The sequence below is a fragment of the Takifugu flavidus genome, chromosome 15 (assembly GCF_003711565.1).
Source record: "Takifugu flavidus isolate HTHZ2018 chromosome 15, ASM371156v2, whole genome shotgun sequence".
NCBI lineage: Eukaryota > Metazoa > Chordata > Actinopteri > Tetraodontiformes > Tetraodontidae > Takifugu > Takifugu flavidus.
Window position 1 is genome coordinate 7,815,430 of NC_079534.1, and position 21,610 is coordinate 7,837,039.

The 21,610-nt window shown below is 40.7% G+C and overlaps 2 protein-coding genes across 6 annotated transcripts; both read left to right on the top strand.

Annotated features, from left to right (window-relative positions):
• The first annotated feature begins 430 nt into the window (after positions 1–430).
• Positions 431–14,900, top strand: ca8 (carbonic anhydrase VIII). 3 transcript variants are annotated; one of them, XM_057056644.1, is made up of 9 exons: positions 431–779; positions 5,333–5,524; positions 5,603–5,727; positions 6,922–7,017; positions 8,536–8,598; positions 8,705–8,753; positions 9,247–9,359; positions 11,932–12,120; positions 14,376–14,900. In XM_057056644.1, the coding sequence occupies exons 1-8, from the start codon at positions 704–706 to the stop codon at positions 12,064–12,066; spliced, it is 849 nt and encodes a 282-aa protein (XP_056912624.1). In that variant the 5' UTR covers positions 431–703; the 3' UTR covers positions 12,067–12,120; positions 14,376–14,900. The 3 variants fall into 3 exon arrangements, with proteins under 3 accessions (XP_056912624.1, XP_056912625.1, XP_056912623.1); XM_057056645.1 differs by having other exon boundaries at positions 5,339–5,524; positions 14,373–14,900; XM_057056643.1 differs by having other exon boundaries at positions 432–779; positions 14,373–14,900.
• Positions 14,901–18,079: 3,179 nt separating this feature from the next.
• ttpa (tocopherol (alpha) transfer protein) lies at positions 18,080–21,314 on the top strand. 3 transcript variants are annotated; one of them, XM_057056641.1, is made up of 5 exons: positions 18,080–18,346; positions 18,825–18,978; positions 19,051–19,094; positions 19,331–19,441; positions 19,529–21,314. In XM_057056641.1, exons 1-5 carry the CDS (start codon positions 18,167–18,169, stop codon positions 19,775–19,777), a joined length of 738 nt encoding a protein of 245 aa, XP_056912621.1. In that variant the 5' UTR covers positions 18,080–18,166; the 3' UTR covers positions 19,778–21,314. The 3 variants fall into 3 exon arrangements, with proteins under 3 accessions (XP_056912621.1, XP_056912622.1, XP_056912620.1); XM_057056642.1 differs by having other exon boundaries at positions 19,051–19,244; positions 19,599–19,763; XM_057056640.1 differs by having other exon boundaries at positions 18,083–18,346; positions 19,051–19,244.
• Positions 21,315–21,610: the final 296 nt, after the last annotated feature.

Here is a 21,610-nt window from a genome sequence, read left to right on the forward strand (position 1 = left end):
TTCCTCATCACCAATGTAGGCCAATTAACAGCATAGCCTGGAGACATGAATAAAAAATAAAAGTGAGATGGGGTAATGAGCTGCGCTTCCATCCTTGCATTCATTCTTAACTTTTGGCACACTTAATGAGTCTTAGTATGAGTGTTACTTTCTCCTGCGTTACTTGTTCAAGTCATCAAGGTGACAGAACAGTTTATTCTCTCTTCCTGTCCTTGTCGGTGTGTTCAGCCTGTTTTCTCAACCACTGCTGTTTTCTTCAGCCCAGGGCCTCCAGCATAACCGCGCACACACACACACACACACACACAACACACACACACACACACACACACACACACACACACACCACACACACACACACACACACACAACACACACACACACACACACACACACACACACACACACACACACACACAGGAGGGTGGAGAAGGAGGAGCAACAGAAAGAAACTCAAGTGGCTGCAGACTGGTGAGCATATGCTTGGAGCAGGCAGGAGTGACAGAGGACAAAAAAGAAGAGAGAAAAGTACAAAAAGAAGGAGGATGAGATAGGAAAAACATAAAGGAAAGCATCAAATCAGAAAGCATCAAAGGAACTGGGAATCCAGTGGGCAGACTGAAGAGAGATCTTAGAGTAAACTGGTGAGACTGGAAGCCTACTGGATAGACAGGCTTGTCTGTGTCATAGTGATCCAAGCACCATGGCTGACAGCATCAATGAGGAGTTGGATTACAAGGAGTCTGGGAACGAAGAGTTGGACTGGGGCTATGAGGAAGGTAAAGAGAGCTTTGTCTGCATGTGGAGGAATGCTGGAAAATGTTCCTCTTCATGTTGGTTCATTCCCTTTGCTTTGGTGTGAATTCACCTTGTTTCTGTAATGTTTCACCATGGAGACTACACCACTCACAAAACATCTGTTAGAGAAGGGTCGCTTTCATTCTTTTGATGTTTAATGGGAAGGTGCAACACAGAACTATTTGAACTTTATATTCTGTGCTGTAAAAAGATTACAACTGAGTCACCTATAGAGAAACAACAGATCTGACGTGTCGCACAAATATTGCATCCAGAGGCTCAGCAGGTGAAAAAAGCTGACACAAAACATCCCAGTAGTGTAATAATAGTCTTGCAATGATGTGCCAAGTTGTCTGATGTGGGTTTTGTCTTCTTCCCACTGCTGCCTGAGGATGGAGGGATTGTGCACTGATAAGTGGTTCACTTTGCTCCTCTCTGTGAGTATGATATATGACATGACATTTGAGAAAGAGTCGTATTTTGTGTGCAAACAACAGCTGCATCCGATGAAAACTTTTTATGAAAAGGTGAATGCATGAAAAAGAGGAGAAAATGACATGTATTTCAGCTAGCTTTGCTGTCCAGATAACCCATTTATAATTGGACTTTTTTATACCCTCTGTCCTAATATAAATGAAGTTGCACGCAATGACCATTAAAATTAGTGGGACTATGTTGTTCAGTGTTATAAAAAAAACCCCACAAATGTTGAGCCTCAATTGAAAGAAGAGAAGCGTGCAAATAGCTCACTCTCCTCCACAAAGTGCCAATGAAAAATCCACCAGAATACAGTAAGGTCCTTGGAGGTTGATTGATAATGCTGTGGAGACGACTCACATCAGGACAGACGTTAGCGTCTCCCTCTCAACTGATTTCTCTGTCTCACAGACATTAACGACACTCTCTGAAAATTGAGGTCAAACATCCAGGAGAGATCAACTCCAGATTGAGCAGAATATCACCTGGCAACATGTCAACATGTACATTAATGCTGTTGACGATGGAGACACGTGTGATATTTCCCATTATAAGGCATGCACTGCTAAAATGGGCTTCAGAATGGCTGACATGGCAACCGCTATGCATCCACTGACAAAGAGGAAACCAACAGTTCAGGCACGATTGGAACCAACTTCTAGTGGAATTCAAACGCTATCATATGCTACCAGTCAAATATATGGACATGCCTTCTTCTTTAATGGTTTTGCTTAATTTCATGTGGAATGAAGTAGTAAACAAAAAAAGTGTGAAATAACTAGAAACATGTTTTATATTTTGGATTCTTCAAAATAGCTACTCTTTGCTTAGAATACTGCTTTGCAGACTCTTGGCATTCTCTCGATTAGCTTCATGAGGTAGTCACCTGAAATGGTCTTCCTAATGCCCTGAAGGAGGACTTCGCAGTGATGCTGAGTACCTGTTGACCCTTTTTACAACGTGGTCCATCTCATCCTAATCCAGCTCATCTGGGCTTAGGTCAGGTGGCTGTGATGGAGTGCTCCATCACTCTCAGCCTGGAAGTGTGATTGGAATTATAATCCTGTTGAAAAATAAATGATGGTCTAGCTAAGTGCAAACCGGATGGGATGGCACATTGCTGCAAGATGCTGTGGTAGTCGTGCCAGTTCAGTATGCCTTCAAAGTTGAATAAATCTCTAACAGCGTCACTAGCAACGTACCCCCCACAACATATTCATAAAAGAATTCAAATTGAACCACCACGAGAATATAAAGACAAAATCAAGATGTGATTGAAACAAAGATGAATACTCCAGAATGGTGACATTTATTTATGAATAAAAGCCTTATTTAATGCATTGGATTATATCCATACGGATATACCTTACTCACTGCTAGCCTATAGTGGATGACAGAACAGACAGTAATGCAAAATGTCAGAGTTATTATTGTCATTGTCTTCAACCTCCTCAGTTTTAGAGGAAAGGATCTAAATCTGAGGCTCTTTGGTAACACACAACTTGCCTCTCGGTATCCATAATAATACAGAATATGATGTCAAAGGGAAGACTTGACCCTAAACATGGAGGTTGGGGTGTAATAAATAACTGAAAAAGGTTTTGTTGAAGAAAGGGGTTTTAAGTGACTTTGAATGTGGCCTGATTGTTAGTAGCAGATGGGCTGATCTGAGTATTTCAGACACTGCTGATCTAGGATTTACAGGGAATGGTGCGAAAAGAAGAAAATATCCAGTCAGCAGCAGAGAACAGGCAGACTCCTTCAAGATCATAGAGAGGCAACAGTAATTCTAATTAACACTCAACCAATAAATGAAGAATACCATCTCTTAACACAAGACATGTCAAACCTTGTAGTAGATGGCTGTGGCAGTAGAAGACCATACCAGTGCCACTCCTGGCAGTTAAGAACAGGAAAGTGAGGCTACCATTTGAGCACTTTCACCAAAATTGGAGAATGGAAGACTGGAAACATGGTTCCTCATCTGAGAAGTCGCAATTTCAGCTGTGATGTTTCAGACGGTCGGGTCAGAATTTGGTGTAATTTGGTGGTGTTGGTGGTGTAACGGTGTGAGGAGGGATATTTTTTTGTGACACTTTGGGCCCTTAATACCAAATGCCCCCGCCTACCTGAGTATTGTTGCTGACCATGTCCACCCCTTTATAACCACAGTGGACCCATCTACTGATGGCTACTTCCAACAGGATAATGCACCATGTCACATAGCTCAGACCATCTCAAATTGGTTTCTGAAACATGACAATGGGTTCACTGTACTCCAACAGCCTCCACACTTATCACATCTCAATCCAAGAGAGCACCTGTGGTATATGGTGGAACAGGGAATTCCAAGTATGTGATGCTATCACATCAATATTGATCAAAATCTCCAACATGTTAAAAGTATGCAAAAAATTAAGGTGTGTGTGTATGTGTATATGTATGTGTGTGTGCATGTGATTCTGGACCTCCCTGTGGTTCTAAGCTGTAAATCGCTGATAGGAGTTTACTCTCACGGTGTCAGAATGTTTGCGATTAATCAGCTTTTCCTGAGAGTACAATGCCTTAGCCTTTAAACTGCTGGCTCTATGTTGGATTCGGGACATTGTTTTAAGAGAATTCTTTTGTTTGTCCAGAGATGTTTAAAAGGCCAAATGCCATCCGGTTTTCACATAAAATGATTTGCTTACGGCTGAAAAAGCCATAGAAATTTGGTCAAAAACAAAGATGAGACAAAATGAGCCCTTCTAGCTTTATGGCACAGCTATAGTGAGACCTATAATGATTCAGTCAGCTGTGGAGGAGCTTCATGCATCGGGTCCTGCACACACTGGCTTTTTCTCAACCCTTTTCTGTGCTGGTGCTGCTGTTGTCAAGGCATTTGCTGCTGAGCAAAGAGGGAATGTGATAGATCCCAACAGCCCTCATTGCTATGAGCGTGAGCGCTCAGCTCCGCAAAGCATCTTGTGAGCAGTGAAGATCGTTTTTTTCCTGTGTTGTTGGTCTTTTCTGATCTGGACACTGATCAAATGGGTTTTTTTTTGCCTGCCTTCCTTTGGACTGCAGGGGTCTCACAGTGCTCTCAGTGCTCTGAATCAAGATCACATGCAGGTTTTTACACTCGCTGACTGCATAAATGTATTACAATTCGTCGAGGGTGTAATTTTATATTTCTTCTTCTGGTACTGTTTGCTCCCGTTGCCTGATGTTCTTTCTGTCACCACATCCTGCTTTGATTTGATTTTAAGCACTTTCTCCTCTTCATCAGGCCTTTTTTCAAACAGCTTTTAAAAACACAAGAGGCCACATGCAAATACACATCATAGCCTCATGGAAGGATGTCTGCATGTGTCTGCACGGTCAACATGTGACCTTTAATCTGTTGGTAGGTAAGAGAATAACAGGAAGTCCAGTTTCTTTACAGTCACAGAAGTGTTCAGAAGCTGTCGGAGGTTGATTTAATGTAATATTACTCTTCAGCAGATATAGGATGTCCTGAGAGCAGCGGAATGAAAATGGATCAAACATGACAAGACACCTGAAAAGTTCGTCTATTTTATGGTTATGTTGGCTGGAGTAGTGTATGTGACACAGCGAGAAGAGTCCATCTATCTCATCCACGGCCTGATATAAGTCAGCTATGTCTGACATCAGAACCAGTTAACGTGCACCCCTCGCCTCAGCAATCAATCAATCAATCAATCAATCAATCATCAATCAATCAATCAATCAATCAATCAATCAATCAATCAATCAATCTTCATTTATCTTTATTTATATAGTGTCTGATACAATCAAAATCTCAAAGCCTCCTTAAGCATTCGTTTTTTGTGCATATTTTATGTGATTTTCTGGTGATTGGGATTTTGGATTACTTATTTTGTTCAGTTGTACAGACAGGCTGTAGTTTGTCATGTGGGACAGAGAGACGCGTTGACCTCGACTCAGCAGTTTTCATTATATATATCTGTACTTGTGATAAAATGATGTAGAATCACCCAAATTTTCCTTCAGGCTCTGAAACATGAAATGTTTGCTGTGATGTTCTCCCTTATAGGTGTAGAATGGGGGCTTCTTTTCCCATCTGCCAATGGTGAGTACCAGTCTCCCATTAACCTGAACTCCAGGGAGGCCCAGTATGACCCCTCCCTGCTGGACGTTGGCTTATCTCCCAATTATGTGGTGTGTCGAGACTGTGAGGTCATCAATGATGGCCACACTGTCCGTATTATCCTCAAGTCAAAGTCAGGTGGGTCAGTGCTTGATAATGAATTAACGAGGAAATGACTGAGATACAGTCCTGAGGGTGTCCTCTTGCTCTTGACAGTGGTTACTGGGGGTCCATTGCCTAGCGGTCATGAGTACGAGCTCCACGAGGTTCGATTTCACTGGGGCAAGGAGAACCAGAGAGGATCAGAGCATACTGTGAACTTCAAGGCTTTCCCTATGGAGGTGGTGCAGTCACACACACACACACACACACACACACACACACAGGAAATTAAGGAAACTGTTATCCATTCAGTAGTTATTATCTGAAATATTTTCATTTCAATCTCAGTTTCCTGTAAGACCAGGAAATACAATCGCATCCATAAATTTGTGGGTACTGTCATAGATATGAGGCATTATTTAGCTGTTTTCCCTAACCCTAACATTCCTACTAACCCCCTAACCTTAAGCCTTACCCAAACTCTAAACTAAAACGCATCCTAATCTCAACCTTAAAACCATGGTGTAACCCTCAATCAGTCCTTCAAAGTTGAGGAGCCACAAACAGCCTCTGAAGCAGTCGACACCCTCAGTGTGCTTAATGATTAAGATTATTAATAATATTAATAAAAAATTGTTTTTCTTCTGCTTTAATCAGTTATTCTGTTTTCCAGCCTAAAACCAGTACGTTCCAGAGGTCTTGGGCAATAACTCAACAACCATGTTTTTGTTTCAAGCTCTCCAAGAAATTTGCTTTGTCAACTGTGTTCTGTTTTACTTTGATGCGGTCTGTAAAGAAAACTAAACTGTTGAACCCCTAACCCAGTACAGTATTACAATCTGTCACATCAGAAAAGGTGTCAGACTATCCATGTTCACTAAAATTACATTCAGTCATTAATATAGCAATTGTCTCTCGCCATTAATCTCTAACCTAATATTTGTGAACACTGTCGGTGGTGATGTGTAGCAATGTGATTAAAAAAAAAAGTGTCACTCAACTTTTCCTGCAGGCATCAGTGAGAGCTTTAATTAGCTGCAGACAGACATTAAACCTGAATGTTAAACTTATCCTGTTTGTTCCAGTATTAATCCTGTGTGGATGATCATACTATGTTGCTGATTACAGTTTTATGCGAATGTTTTTTATTGCCCTTCCAGAATATATTACATTTATAGACCCAAACACCAGAGGTTACCTATCTAAAATTGGGAAATAAACTCAAATTTTGGGATGTAACTTGGTTTAGCATGACCCGCATGGAGGTTAAAGTTACCCACGCTTGTTGAAATGACATGAGTCCTTTTTGAAGGTCCTCACTCATCCCCAGCTGGTGGTTTTACTGGTTTGCTGCTCTTGTCATTACTGTTGTTACCACCTGCAGACAACAATGGGCTCTTGATCCAGGCTGTGTTCCATCTTTCTGTCTGTAGCTTCACCTGATTCACTGGAACAGCACTCTGTTCAACACTTTAGAAGATGCTCTGGGAAAGAAGAATGGAGTCCTCATCATAGCACTTTTTGTACAGGTAAATGCACACAGGATATTACAATCACTGCTGAATTATTACTTTGTGCATGTTAGGCCATCTATTCTGGGTAAATCTGTAAAACGCATCATAGTTGATCAACATCTCCACACAGATAAATATTCGAGACATTCTCTTAAACTAACTAATGGCCCTGCAACTGTTTCCATTATTCTGGCAGACAGACACTCCTTGCATATGACAGTGTCACTTCCCTGTCTTATTAAAGAAAAATCAATATTGGCTCAGGAATAATTTGTGCAGGCATGTCTCGAGGCTGATCAGGTGGTAGGTATATCAGAAACTAGTTCCCTTTTTCCAAAATTCCTGAAGCCAGCAGAAACTTCAGCAAACCTGTCAAGCTGAATGTTAAATGTTATATTATATTTCTGGCTGTTTAAGTTGAATTGTAATTTATTAGACACTTTATTAGGTACGCCCTGCTAATAAAAGGTTGGACCCCCTTTTCCCTTAAGCACTTCTTAATTGTTCATGTCTGGAAACATTCTTTAGAGGTTTTGGATTATATTTACTTGATAGCATCACGAAGGTGCTGCAAATTTGGCGGCTGCACATCTATGATGGGAATTGCCTGTTCCACCATATACCACAGGTGCTCTCTTAGATAGAGATCTGATAATTGTGGAGGCTGCTGGAGTACAGTGAACCCATTTTCATGTTCCAGAAACCAATTTGAGTTGATCTGAGCTATGTGACATGGTGCATTATCCTGTTGGAAGTAGCCATCAGTAGATGGGTCCACTGTGGTTATAAATGGGTGGACATGGTCAGCAACAATACTCAGGTAGGCGGGGGCGTTTAAATGATGCTCAATTGAGGCTCAAAATATTCCCCTCTATTATGCCTCCACCAGCCTGAACTGCTGATTCAAGGCAAAATGGATCAATTCTTTCATATTGTTTCCACCGAATTTTGACCCGACCATCTGAAAGCATATTTGAAGATATTGTTGTAGATGTTTGAAGACATTTAGTTAAGACAGTAACTCGCTGTCCCTGATTCTGTGGACCCTGAAGAACCTTTGAAAATTGCTGAACTGTAAATGGTGACAGCAACAGAGCATCTTTGCCAGGACAGCTTATTTCAGTGTGCTGGTGTTGACAGGAAGTTGCAGAGCATGTGGTGTACGGTGGACCTGAGGTTTCATTAAAAGCTAAGCAAAAAAAAAAAAAAAAGTCCGGGGACAGCTGTTTTTTTGTATTTTTCCTGAAGCAGCAGCTTCTCTCTGAAGCGGTAAAAACATTTTTAATAGAATATCTGTTTCGATTCAGTCTTAACCAACTGTGGAACATAACGTCATGAATATCTTTGCTTCACAAATGTTGTTCAAAGTGTGCTGCGAGCACTGTCCTTGCACGTCAGCTTTGCCCTCCAGCAACTTGTGTGCTTTTCTTGGATGTGTTGATGACCTTGTTCAAACATCAACATCAGCTCAGCTAACTCATCTAAAATGAAGATAAAGCCAAACTATACACAAATATGCTTCATTTTAATTAGATTGGTAAGGAGCATCTGGGTCTGAAGGCCATCACTGAAGTCCTGCAGGACCTGCAGTACAAGGTCAGTCAAGGTCATGATAATAATCTAAACAAGAAGGCTTTAAACTCCATGGACATGATATGATAACCAAATAATAATACCAGTAATGTGTTTTTATTTCTACCAGGGGAAGAACAAGTTAATCCCCTGTTTTAATCCCAACACTCTCTTACCTGGTAAGACAAACTATGTAACTAATTCCTAAGACCACATGGCAACATGAGCATTTGCAGCTTTCCTTTTTCATGGTTTGTGGTTTAACCATCATTGTGTTGGACATCCGAAGGTTCTGAGTTTAGTGCCTTTTCCCACTTCACCGTGCCAGCTCAATTTACTCCACCTTTTTGAATTTCCCAAATTTGCTACCTTCCTAGTTGCTCCCTCCCACTGACAGGTCTTTTTCAAAAAAGAAATGGTAGACAGACAGACAGACAGACAGACAGACAGACAGACAGAGATAGATAGATAGATAGATAGATAGATAGATAGATAGATAGATAGATAGATAGATAGATAGATAGATAGATAGATAGATAGATAGATAGATATCTGACAGCATACTATATTTCTAGTTTTTTTCATTTTACACCATTTACACCATTATTGTCTATATTGCCTGATACAAGGAAGCAATCAAAGTTTTGACATTTTACGATGTTTCAACCCCAGATCCCCTGCTCAGAGACTACTGGGTGTATGAAGGATCACTGACCACGCCCCCTTGTAGTGAAAAAGTGACTTGGATTCTTTTCCGATACCCTCTGACCATCTCACAGATACAGGTAAAATGACATTAATAAACAAATACAGTACGCTCCTTTGCGTAGGTGTCTGATTTTTCACTTTTTCATTCCATCCATCCCGTGTTCGAGTAGAGATGCATACAATTCGAGCTCAAGGTCACCTCAACTGACGTCCTCAGACATCACTTGAACTGGTCACTAAGACATAGATCAAGTTTTATCTGTGACCTTGAATAAACACTTGGAAGAACATGCAAACAGCTGAATACAGGATGAAAATGATACTGTAAAAAAAAATAACAGCAATAATCAGACTACCATTTATGCTATGAGTGTTGATAGAAACACAGATTTCCTCATGTTAGCGTGGAAATAAAGAGGGAGCAGTTTGAGACGGAACTTCTCAGACACACTGTGTCCTGCATGTACGTCCTGTCAACACAAAGGTCGTTCAGGAAATATGATAATATAATATTAGAGGAAATGTAATGTTGCCATGGGTTACCTTGGAAGGATGAGCTCAGAACTGAAAACGCTTCAGGAATAGAAGCTTCTGCTCTCACTTTAGATGGGAAACGACTCATCCACAGTGATTTCTGCAGAACTTTTATCATATGGAGCCTCTTGATTTTATTTAAGTCAATGTCTGAGGCATGTTCATTTTTAATCTTATCGTTGTCTAGAGCCCTCTGTCACAGCATCTTTAGTTAATAACAGTGTAACACAAACTAAGAAACATTGTTTCTTTAGACTGAAGAGCATAAATAAATATACATATACAGAATCTGATCACCATGACTACTCAAATACGCTCTGATGTCAGACGATCAAGTGTGTACACAGTTAATGTGTGGAGGCAACAGTGTGTGTCTTTGGCAGTTACTATGCCAACATGCTTTGCCTTGTGATAATGGGCTGTAAAGGACCAAAGGAAGTTCTGCTGTGTTTGTTTTGGCATCTCCACAGCACATGTGGATCCAGACGATTGGATCTATTTAAACATGAACAGGATGTCGTGTTTGGCTTTCTAGCTGAACTGTAAATTCTTATTAGCATTCATTTTTAACAAAGCTTGTTAACCAGTCTGGGTTTTAAAAAAAATACCGTGACAGGTTTGACCTGACCTTTGTGGGCCTCTTTTGTGGACTGTCTGAGGTTAGCTGATTATTTTGAGTTGTGATTTGTGGACAGCAGAACCTCTCTGGGTCTGTATCGCAGCAGCAATGCAGGACAGTGCAGTGAATTGCTTTTCTGGATACTTTAATATTCTAGGATTAATACTACATTTAGTTAAATTTGCAGCATAAATATGTTGGAAAATACTTTTAGCTTGATTTGCGTAATAGCTCACTTCATTTTATCTCTTCCTTGAATTCATTTTTGAACATTTTACACCTTTATTTAATGGAAACAAGAAATACAGTAAAAGAAAACAGCTGTATCGAAACCAGAGCAGCTCTGACATGGTAAACCATATCCTCATGCATGAACATATGGACCTTTTTAAAATGTGCTTCTGTGGACTCTTTGATACTCGTGAAACTTTTCTGTAATTGTTTTCTTGTACATGCATTGGTTGCATTCATACCTCGGTAGACTAATGCGTCCTTGTTTGATATGTGTCCTAATCTGTCCTTGTAAATATAAGTGAGGTGTTTCTCATCTGGACCTAGAACCATATCATCATGATCAGTTTAAATGAATGGCAGAGAACATCAACATTGAGGCTACAATTAGCACAACATAAACTGAAATATTCAGATTTAAGTGTAATTAGTTTGGATTTAGATTGAACAGTCTGTCCGTTGATGGTTCAGCACGTCACAAAGACCCTCAAGTGTTCCTACCCATGGTTCTTTCAGGCTCACGTGAGAGACATGACTCTCACATGCATTTGTCAAACTACAACCGTGACTCAAACTTTTCCAAAACATTGTTCCATTAAATGACATTTTATTTTTATTTTATTGACATGCAAAACCTTGAACATTTCAGGACATTCCAGCTGTATTCTTTATTCAGGCAAATTTTGATGAGCTAAAATTAGATAAAACCCCAGTAAACGCTTCAAACATTTAGAGTCCGTTAGTTACCGTATTTTCGCGACCATGAGGCGCCCTTATGACGGGGCGCCTTATAATGCGGTGCACCTTATGTGTGCACCGAGTTCCAAAATCTGTAAATGCTTTCTGGCTTTTGCAAAAGCCATTTCAGATTAACTTAGTTCATTTTGGATACAGGAGATGATGTACATGAGTACATTGCTAAGTACACGCTAACATGCATGTTTTAAGATAGCGTACCAATATGCTTTACCATCGTGCGCCCTATAATCCCTTATGTATGTGTTTAATACAGAAATAGTACTCGTAACTGAGACTGTGCCTTTTAATACGGTGCGCCTTATGGTTGCCAAAATATGGTATTTGTTTGTTTCTTAATTGATTGTGTTTCATTCTCACACTGTTGTTATGTCATTGAATGTCTTTGTTGTATGACTGGGCTGCTTTTACTATCACTCAAGGATTTAAAACAGTGTAAAACAAATATTTGGACTTATATGGAGCAGCTGAATTTTACACAAGTTAAATACTGTGTTTTGTCTATATAGATTGAAGAGTTCAGGAGGCTGCGGTCCCATGTCAAAGGAGCGGAGCTACTTGAAGGGAATGACGGGCTGTTAGGGGACAACTTCCGTCCCACCCAGCCACTCAGTGACCGGACAGTACGAGCAGCCTTCCAGTGACCCTTACTTCCTGTGTCCACACTAAAACTGTGGCACCTACAGAAAACCTGAAAGGTAAGAGCATGTCTCAGGAATGGGCTGCTTCCAGCCACAGGAACAGGAGTGGAAGACGTATAGTACAACAGAACTGCGCTGCAGTTCCTGACACTAGACAGTCTGTAAATGGATGCATGCTCTTCCAGAGGGACCTGGGTCCTCTGAAACCACATTATTGTGGAACAAGCCCTGGAAGAACTAACCCAGTTGAGATACTAATCTGGGAATAGCCTATATACACTTCAGCTGCACTGCGGCAGCGGGCCGTATGGAGCAGAAAGGGGACGGGCCTGCCTTTAAAATGGACAACATTATCCCAACAGTTGCTCAGAATATGGAAGTCTCATTAGTTAGGTGACTTATGCTTGACAAGGTCGCAGTTGGGATATCCTTCTATGACCCTTAGAGAAGTCAAATTAAAAGTGTTTTACTCCATGCGTGTCTGTGTTGCTCATCTGTAGTATCTAACTGGTTGACAATTTAAGACCAGTAGAATGTACGTATTCTTGCACTGTGGTGACAGTGTAATAGATTATTTTCACACTTTTGAACACAGAATTTTGGATTTATATTCTTTCACCATCATTTTTTGACATTCTCTTACATTTACATGTGAGCCACAGTTAAAAAAGAAAAACCCAGCATGTTAAAGATACCTTCACTACATTCCAGAGACAGTTCAGAAAGAAGAAGGAAATAAAGAGCCACTGTGGTGAAGTGAGGGAAAAATGCCAGCGGCACAAAAGAGGAAGCAAATAGAGAAAGAACAGAGGGCTTTTGTTTGTAGTGTAAGCAGAAACTGATCTGGACCTTCCAACTGAATCATCCTGAGACTAAAACATCATCAACCAGACTGAGCTCAGATTACTGCCAATTTCACTGTACTGTCCTTATAAAACTTCATTTAATCGGCCATCTTTAGAACTCAGTAAATCTCTTCATATTGAGCCTGTTAGGTGTGTTCTGTCTTTCATCATGGTGCAGACTTGTTTTCATTGCACCTGTGCTTTAAGGACACAATAGCAAGTTACTCAAGTGACTAACAACAAACATCTAGTAAAACTCAGATAGAATAGAGGTGTGCAACCATGAAACTTTCATAGGGTGATTTAAAACAGCACAGTGAAATTAAATTTAAAAAAAAAGATGACTCTTTGTCCCCAGTGTGGCTCAGATCAGATTGTTTCACAACTGCAAAAGATTGATCAAATCTGATCTGATGGAATCAACAATGTGACCTCAAATCCAGCCTACAGTAAATATAACAAAAGCAAATATAACAAGAGAGTTAGAACAAGTTAAAAAGTAGACAAACTATAGAGTTATTGTTACCTGTCAGTGCAATCCATGTGGTTATATGTGAAGGAACTGGACAAAAGACATTTTTATTTATAAATGTGCACTGCTCAAAGAAATGTGCACGTTCTGATGTGCAAATGTGACTGCTGAATCTGTTCTGGTGAAGTTCTGGGCAGCTTTTACATCCTTCTGAGGAGACCTCTCTTGTAGATGAGAGTGGATCAGCTGCTGTACCAGACAGTGATGTGGCCAGTCAGAATGCTTTCAGTGGTGCACCTGTAGAAGTTGCACAGTCTCCTGGAGTCCTCCTTGAGCCGTCTGGGGTCTGCACTCTGTTGCAGATCATGTTTTTGTAATGTGAATAGCCACATGGTAAAAATCATGTTCTGCAAGTGGAGGGTTCTCAGTTCAAGCCCCTGGGAGGTGTTCTGGTACCCTAAACAAGGTACCATACCCTTAAATCCTCACAGGGCCCTGTGAGGAACTGGCAACTCAGTCAGGGGTGTACCCCACTTACACCCATATGCAGCTGGGACCAGCTCCAGCACCCTCCCCATGATCCCAAAAGAAAGGTAGCTGCTGGGTAACTGTAGCTTAAGGCATCACTAACTTAGTTTCACCTGATCAAATCACATGACAACAATGAGGAAAGCTTAAGTCTTCAAGCTGACTTCTAATTTTAATATTAATGAGTGTTTATAGTGAGAGAGGTTAAATAAACTGGTTGTGGTGTTTTTGTCATTGCCTTTGCATGTTTATTTTGTATTAACCTGCAACGAATCTTTCAAAAAACTGTTTTGATTGATCCCAATTTTTCAAATACCACTTCAAGGTGTAAGATGTCAGCACCATATTTCGGAACCATTTTAGAGAACAAAAACAGGCAGGGATAATAATTCACTTCTCGCTCTTCTTCACCTGCCTGAGTTTCATTCTATCATTCATCTGATCTATGTTTTTTGTCTTGACAGCAGAGAAGAAAGAAGGGAAGGGAAGAAAACAATGAAGGGATGGAATGAGGAAGAAAAAGAAACTAATGATCATGCAGTGCAACTGCATCTGTATTTGTGTATCTTGATGTTCTTGTTCTAATGTCTAGATCTTTAGATGTTAGTGGCTGTAACGGCATGGAAGACATGTTCGGAACACTGTAATGTGTGTGCCCTTCCTGTGTGTGTGTGCGTGTGTGTGTGGTGTGTGTGTGTGTGTGTGTGTGTGTGTGTGTGTGTGTGTGTGTGTGTTTGTGACCACTCAACACAGGTCCGGCTCCAGACCAACGTCACTAAACTGGATATGAGTATTTAATTGTAATCCTCCATTATCACCACCCCAGGTGATGTTATAGCAAACAAATCCCAAGTTCCCATTCTTTGGTGTTTTCAGCCACTTCAGTGTTTTCAGTTACACTATGATTGAAATGATTGAAATGGTGCTTGGACTGTAATGGTGGGTTTATTTCAGCCTGTAATAAATGTCAGACTTTAGAGAAGAAAATACAATCTGTGGAATTCTTGAATCTCAGGTTGTTGAATCATCCAGGGTTGCCACACATAGCGGGAGTGGCTGCTTGCATCAGCAGGAAGCATCGGCGTTGGCTGCATTCATTAGGATTATCAGGAATCTAATAAGGAATGTCTATGTGCCAGTTTGTAAATAAAGCATGAAGCAACATTTATTTTTCCTCTCATTGAACTCTGAAATATAATTTCAATTTAAAGGTCACACTCTCTGTTGCACAGTTTAATAGTTCCTGATAAAAAATATTCCTGGACAATGATAACATTAGTTGCACCATGTCTGCTCCCTCCTCAAATATCTTTGGACCTCAACAGTGATGCCAATTTTCCATAATTCCCATTAGATGAGTCATGGAGAAGATCTTAACTCCTCTTTTCTGGCCTGTTACCTGTGGTATTATGGAGCAGATGATGATGATGATGATCATGTGTTGGACGTCTACATACCACCACATCCACAGCTTCATTTGCATCTGGATTCTGTTTGAAGGAGATGCGTTTCCTCTTTGACCTGGAGTTGACCTCTCGCAGCAGTAAGTGCGTTAAGCTAAGCTAAATACCCATCAGCGAAGATGAAAGGTGGTATTTACAAAACAATACTCACCCGATCTCCTGGATGTATCCTTGACACCAACATGATCCAACAGATCCAGGCAATGGCAAAGTCTGTTGGTGTTTACCAGCGTCACATGTTTCACATGTTGGCTGTGACTTCCTCTAAAGTACCGGTAGATATTAACAGAAAATGTGCTTCTCCTCAGGATACATTCTGTTCTATACAGCTTGTGTGTGTGTGTGTGTGTGTGTGTGTGTGTGTGTGTGTGTGTGTGTGTGTGTGTGTGTGTGACTGCAAATTTACACCCATCATTTAGCACATTGTACTGTATATGTGGACATGGTATTTGAACAAGGTGTGTCTTGTAAAAACATTTAGTGTGAGGATCCGAATCCACATCAGGAAGTCAACTTCATGCGGCTGTCGTCCTGATCACTGTAAAGAAAGAGAAGATCTGTAGTTGAAAGGTCATTTAGCTGTGTTTCTGTCTGTTACACTATAGGGAGCATTTTCTTTACCCTGAGGTCCGGTCATTTAGAAGGTTCAAACTGTTTCTGTCAGCAATGGTTTTGACCTGTTATAACACAGTTATAATGTATTTGACAAATCAATGCTTTAAATCCATTGTAGAAATGAAACACCAATCTGAAATAAATGTAATTATTTTTCAACAATGAACCTTCATAATTCTGGGAAATGGGTCCAAATTACTGTTAGTTTTTAGTTCACCTTTTTATTCATCGTTTCTCACACTCACGCCAGCCTCTGGGCTCTTCACAGAACCCCAGAGTATGACCCCCCAAACAGGAGAACAGCGGCAATCCAACACCTCACAGGCTCATGTAGGGGGAGTTAGTTATTACTGTTATAATAAACATAGTAATTAATAATGTCATTTAATCTGAAACTAACAGCAAACAGGTCCAACTAATGATTACTGAATCAGCTGACAAGAGCAAGAAAGAGAAGGAGCTTGTTCCTGTAGGTAAACAGGCAGGGTTAGCGGATTAAAAACATGCACTTTTTAGTGTGCAAGGCTACGATAATCCAACAGACCTCGGGCTTTTCCAAACATTTAGGGCCAAATTTGGCCTCATGTGTGCAGGTGTGGCTGGTTTGTGTTTACCCTCCCTGGTCTGTAGAATAACCGTTTGGTGTTAGATTACACCTCAAATGACACACACACACGCGCGCGCGCGCGCACACACACACACACACACACACACACACACACACAGGAAATATACATGCTGTTAGGACAGCTGGTGGACTGGACAAAATACTAGGTTTCTGTGAAAAACAAGGAATTTAAATCTTTTTTTTTGCTAGAAATATTTACTTTTTTAATTCCAAAAGAATAATCCTGATCTGATCTGAAAACATGGAATAAACTGTTCTGTAATAATGAATGCTATCTGACAGCAAATAATTTGAACTTTTCCAACTCCTCATTTAAATGAGTCGTTCTTTCTACTGAAACCTGAAGCAATTTTTTTCATTTTTAATTTGGTTGTTAATATGCCTAACGTACAGGTAATGATTTAAAATATTGACCACTGCCTATCGAAATAACAATAATAAATAATGATAATAATAATAGAGTTGTGACTGATGGAAAACAATTTGAACATCAAACTGATGTTCAAGGCAGCAAAGAGCTGCTGATCTCACACCATCAGGGAGATGTGAGGCCTTAACTAATTCAGGCTAATGTCGTTTGTTGTTTCTGATTCTTGTGTTTCATTGCAGGTTAAAGTTTGGATAAGCTGTTTTACAGTACTGCACATCTGGAATATTCTGAATGTCTCTACAACTAACGAGCTTGTAGAGGCCGCTTCCATCTGTATCCAGCCCATAAACTTTATAATGAGTTTCCTGAGACATGTATGAAAAAAAAAACCTCTCACAGCCAGTAAAACAGCAGCAGTCAACAAAAACAGGCCACATGCATGAGAGCAGGGGAAAAAAAATTCATCCGTATTCAACATAAATGGTGATCCACAGGGGCCCTCTACTGTTAGATCTGATGAGCAACGCTCTCCGGGTCCTGATTGATTAAACATTTTGTTCAACTTTTGACAGACTTTTCCAAGTTCAACAGTAACGTCAACAACAGTATTGTACTACTTTTTTTCTTTTTCTTTTTCAGAAAGGTGCCGTGTTGCTGGAGCCTTTAGAACGCGTTGACCCCGTGGTTGCAGTAATCACAGCGTCCAACAGGGGGAGCTGTTTCCATTTTGTGGCAGTGACTTTCGAACTAATTCATAGAGCGTTCGAATCACGTTTTCATTTGATTATTTCCATTTTATTTTTCTCATCTGTGTTTCATATGGCGTAAGTTCAGGTTTTCTAGTGTGATTAAAGGTTCTGTGATGTAAAATATTTTTGTCGGGTTGTTTGCTAGTATTAATCATAATTCATAAATCCGGTCATACATGCAAATATGACCGTGCGTCATGGTCATCTTTGTTTAATCCGATTACAATACACAGGTTAACAACATTTGACAACACAAACTTTACAGTTACGGCCAAGCACGCCCCTCTCTCTCCACTCCCCATCTCTTCCCCTTTTCTCTCTCCCTCTCTTCCCATTCTATCGTTCTCTCTCACCCTTTCTTAACCTCCCCCTCCTTCTTCCCTTCTTCTGCTCCACTGCTCGGCAGTAAAATGTATCCGGGTCTGGGTGCGACATGAACGGGCCTCAGCTCAATGAACTTCCCGACGACTCGGAGCACTTGGCTCCGTTTGTGAGCTGCCTGCGGGGCAGGGCGGTGCTGGCCGGAGGCCTGTCCGGCGTTAGGACCTTCTCTAACGGCTTCTTGCTGAAGTTTCTGCGGGCCAGAGACTTTGACGTGGAGCTCGCTCTGAAGGTACGAGGAAAGACTAACCAACAATTGGAATAATGATCAGCCAAACCTCTGTCGAGATTACTAAGGAAAACAACACTAACGCCATTTAAAGCACTAACAATGACTAATAATAACACATTTTCGCCTTAATGTGAGACAGAGAGGGTACATGTGTACTGTTTTACTGACACAAGGAGGATAAATGGACTGGTTAAAGTGGAGCAGAGAGGATAAACTGACTGGTTATACTGGGACAGAAAGAATAAATGGATTGAGGCAAAATGGACTAGGTATACTGTGCCAGAGGTTAAACTGATTAGTTTTAGTGGGAGAGACAGGATATATGGACTGCTTACAATGGGACAGGGAAGCTAAATTGTCTGGTTGTGCTGGGACAGAGGGCGTAAATGGTTTGGCATTTCCTGGTCTTCCAGGAAACTGAGACTGAATTGAAGTTATATCAGGTGTTTTTGTGTGCTTGTGTGTGTTTCTTTTTCAGCTCTTACTGAACTACCAGACTTGGCGAAAGGAAAGTCCGGAGATCAGCAAGTGTCTGTCCCCCAGCTCAGTGCTGGGCCTTCTCTACACATCCTATCATGCCGTCCTCCAACAGCGGGACCACACTGGCAGCAGGGTGCTTATTTATCGGATCGGTCAGTACAGGAAAGGATGATTTTGTTCTAGGAATCTGTGTTACTGGTGTGATCTCAACATTCTGTGTGCAGGCCAGTGGAGCCCTAAAGACTGGTCAGCCTTCCAGGTTTTCCAGGTCAGCCTCATGACATCAGAGATCATCTCCACAGAGACAGAGACACAGAGGCATGGCCTGAAGGTCATATTTGACCTTAAAGGGTGGAGTTTAAGTCATGCCCTCCAGTTTAGTCCTTTCCTGGCCAGAAAGATATCCTCTGTGCTGTCGGTACTGTACCAAACCATTGATTTTGTTTCAGCTACCTGATTGATTGCTTGTGGACAGCATGTGACTGTCTTTGATTATTTATCCAGGATTCTTTCCCACTAAAAGTCAGAGGGATCCATCTCCTCAATGAGCCCATGTTCTTCCATCCTGTTTTCACCATGATTCGTCCCTTCTTGTCTGAGAAAATACGACAGCGAGTAAGTGGCCTGGTTACATACTCATCTGTTTTGTCGATACATTTTTAAAGGATGTCGGGCCAAGATTGATCCTCTTCCTCGCTGCAGATTCACATGCATGGAACTGATTTCCAGGACAGTCTTGGCGACTTCTTCTCACCACCCGTTTTGCCCCCAGAATATGGAGGAGAGGGTCCTGGCATAGAGGAGGCATGTCAGGACTGGACTAATAAACTCTTCCAATCAGAGATGATCCTGCAACAGATTGCCAGCCACCCAACAGGTGACATTGCTATCACACCTGAGGACCTTCTGATTTCAGAGGGAGCAGAGACGGAGCAGATATCAGAAAGATGATGCTTGGACCGTTGGATGTTTTATGGAAACAGCTGCAGGTTTAGTTGGTGTTGTCTTTGAGTTTACATTAACATGACTAACTCTTGAACATCTTTAAAAGTAGGTGAAATCTTACGCAGGTTAACCCTGTTAAAAACCTCCCACTTTTAATAATGGAATGTTTGCTGAACAAAGAATTAATGATAATGTCTAGAAATGGGGGAAATAAAAATCAACTCCAGATTATCAAGTGCAGTAATTAAATGTAGCTTTGGGAATCTAATGGAAGTTATGATGAGCTGTTTTAAGTAGGCTGCCTTTTCACAGTTTTGTGCAATTTTAAACATTGGTTCATTAGCTGGTTCAGAATCTGACGCAATCCTGTTTCTTGAGTTCTGTCACACAAATGTAAAAAAAAAAGTCTTTACGTATGAATGTAAGCGCTGCAAATGTTGACTATCTCTGCACTCACACTGGGTGTTCTTTTCAAAAACTCGAGGTCAAAGTAAAAGCAGGCAAATGCAGATTCATCGTTTTGATGCGCTACCAGGGCCAATCAAAGCTTTCTGTGTTCCCTTAAAATGTTTGATACAGCGATCGTGCATACGCTAAAGCCTATGCACGATGCTATTGATATGTTAATGATACACTGTTATAGACTGCATAAGGACAGTTGAATGGGTGTATTTCGAGCGTTAAACATCCTAAACTGCAACTCTGATTGATCAGAGTATCTTTGCACTGTTAAGTTCATAGTAGGGGTGTTTAAATAACCGTCGCTTTGATTTTAATGTACCGGTATATGTAAATGTGATTTAGGCATATTTTTTCTCCCCTAAGCTGCTCAATAGTGATGCAACAGAAAACTAACCTGAAGGCTGTTCTATAGGTCTACTAACGTGATTTGGTGGAACCACAATTTTACCTTGACAATCATATATGTGAGCATACTTGTACACACTCAAGGAGCTTTTTAAATAAGGCATTTTGTCTCTCTGTGGCTCTGTTCTGATTGGAGAAATGAAACTGTGTTGAGATGAGCAGCTAGTGGCTTCTCTCCTCCTGAACAGTCCTCTCACAAAGTGAGGTCCTCTGCAGCTCTGACTGACTTCTCCTATAAGGTTTCTCATTGCTTGTGGTTGATCATTTGGACTTTGGTCTTGTAGTTACTAATTGTGAAGCCCCTGGAAGCATTTCAGTGGTGAAGAGGTGATTGGTGATAAACAGTTTTCTTTATACTGTTCTTTAGCACCTACTGACAGCACATTACTGTAAAGATCACACAGCCATTCATACACTCTGAAAACTCTAAGAGTTGTTTATTGTCAGCTCACAGCACAAGGGCACTTCAGCAGAAAGATTTAGGCTTTTGAACTTAATTTCAGCTACCCCACAGAATAACAAACCTACTAAATTAGCAATTAACTGCAGCAATTGTTGGTCATGGTTGTGTATTACTTATATTCACCTCTGTTTTTTCCTTTAGCCCCACACTGCCAGGTTGCCTTAAAGGGATTTTGTTTTCTTGACCATTTTTGCAATAAAGCCCTTTAAAATGTTTTGTTTTCCTCTTCTGATCCAAAACTGAACCAAACACTCATTCTTCGGGTCATACATGTACAAGGAAACTCATTTGACCATTGTTCATGATTGAAACTCATTCAGTTTAAACTTAAAGGTACTATTTTCAATTTCTGTTGCAGCAGATATCAGACACAAAGTAAATATGGTTAGAGAGCAGGAAAACTTAGATAAGTCATGGCAATAAGCATCAATCTAAATACCAAAAGGAAGAATTAAATAATCTAATGGTTACGTTTATGCATATCTGTTTTGATGTATGTATAAAATAAT

What these genes read in the sequence shown, in the direction of transcription:
- ca8 (XM_057056644.1), top strand. Translation starts at nt 704, where the DNA reads ATGGCTGACAGCATCAATGAGGAGTTGGATTACAAGGAGTCTGGGAAC. An exon ending in TCAAGGCTTTCCCTATGGAG is followed by an intron (nt 5,728 to 6,921) that starts GTGGTGCAGTCA and finishes TTCTGTCTGTAG; the next exon opens with CTTCACCTGATTCACTGGAA. An exon ending in TCCCAACACTCTCTTACCTG is followed by an intron (nt 8,754 to 9,246) that starts GTAAGACAAACT and finishes TTTCAACCCCAG; the next exon opens with ATCCCCTGCTCAGAGACTAC.
- ttpa (XM_057056640.1), top strand. Translation starts at nt 18,167, where the DNA reads ATGAACGGGCCTCAGCTCAATGAACTTCCCGACGACTCGGAGCACTTG. An exon ending in GGTGCTTATTTATCGGATCG is followed by an intron (nt 18,979 to 19,050) that starts GTCAGTACAGGA and finishes TTCTGTGTGCAG; the next exon opens with GCCAGTGGAGCCCTAAAGAC. An exon ending in CTGAGAAAATACGACAGCGA is followed by an intron (nt 19,442 to 19,528) that starts GTAAGTGGCCTG and finishes TCCTCGCTGCAG; the next exon opens with ATTCACATGCATGGAACTGA.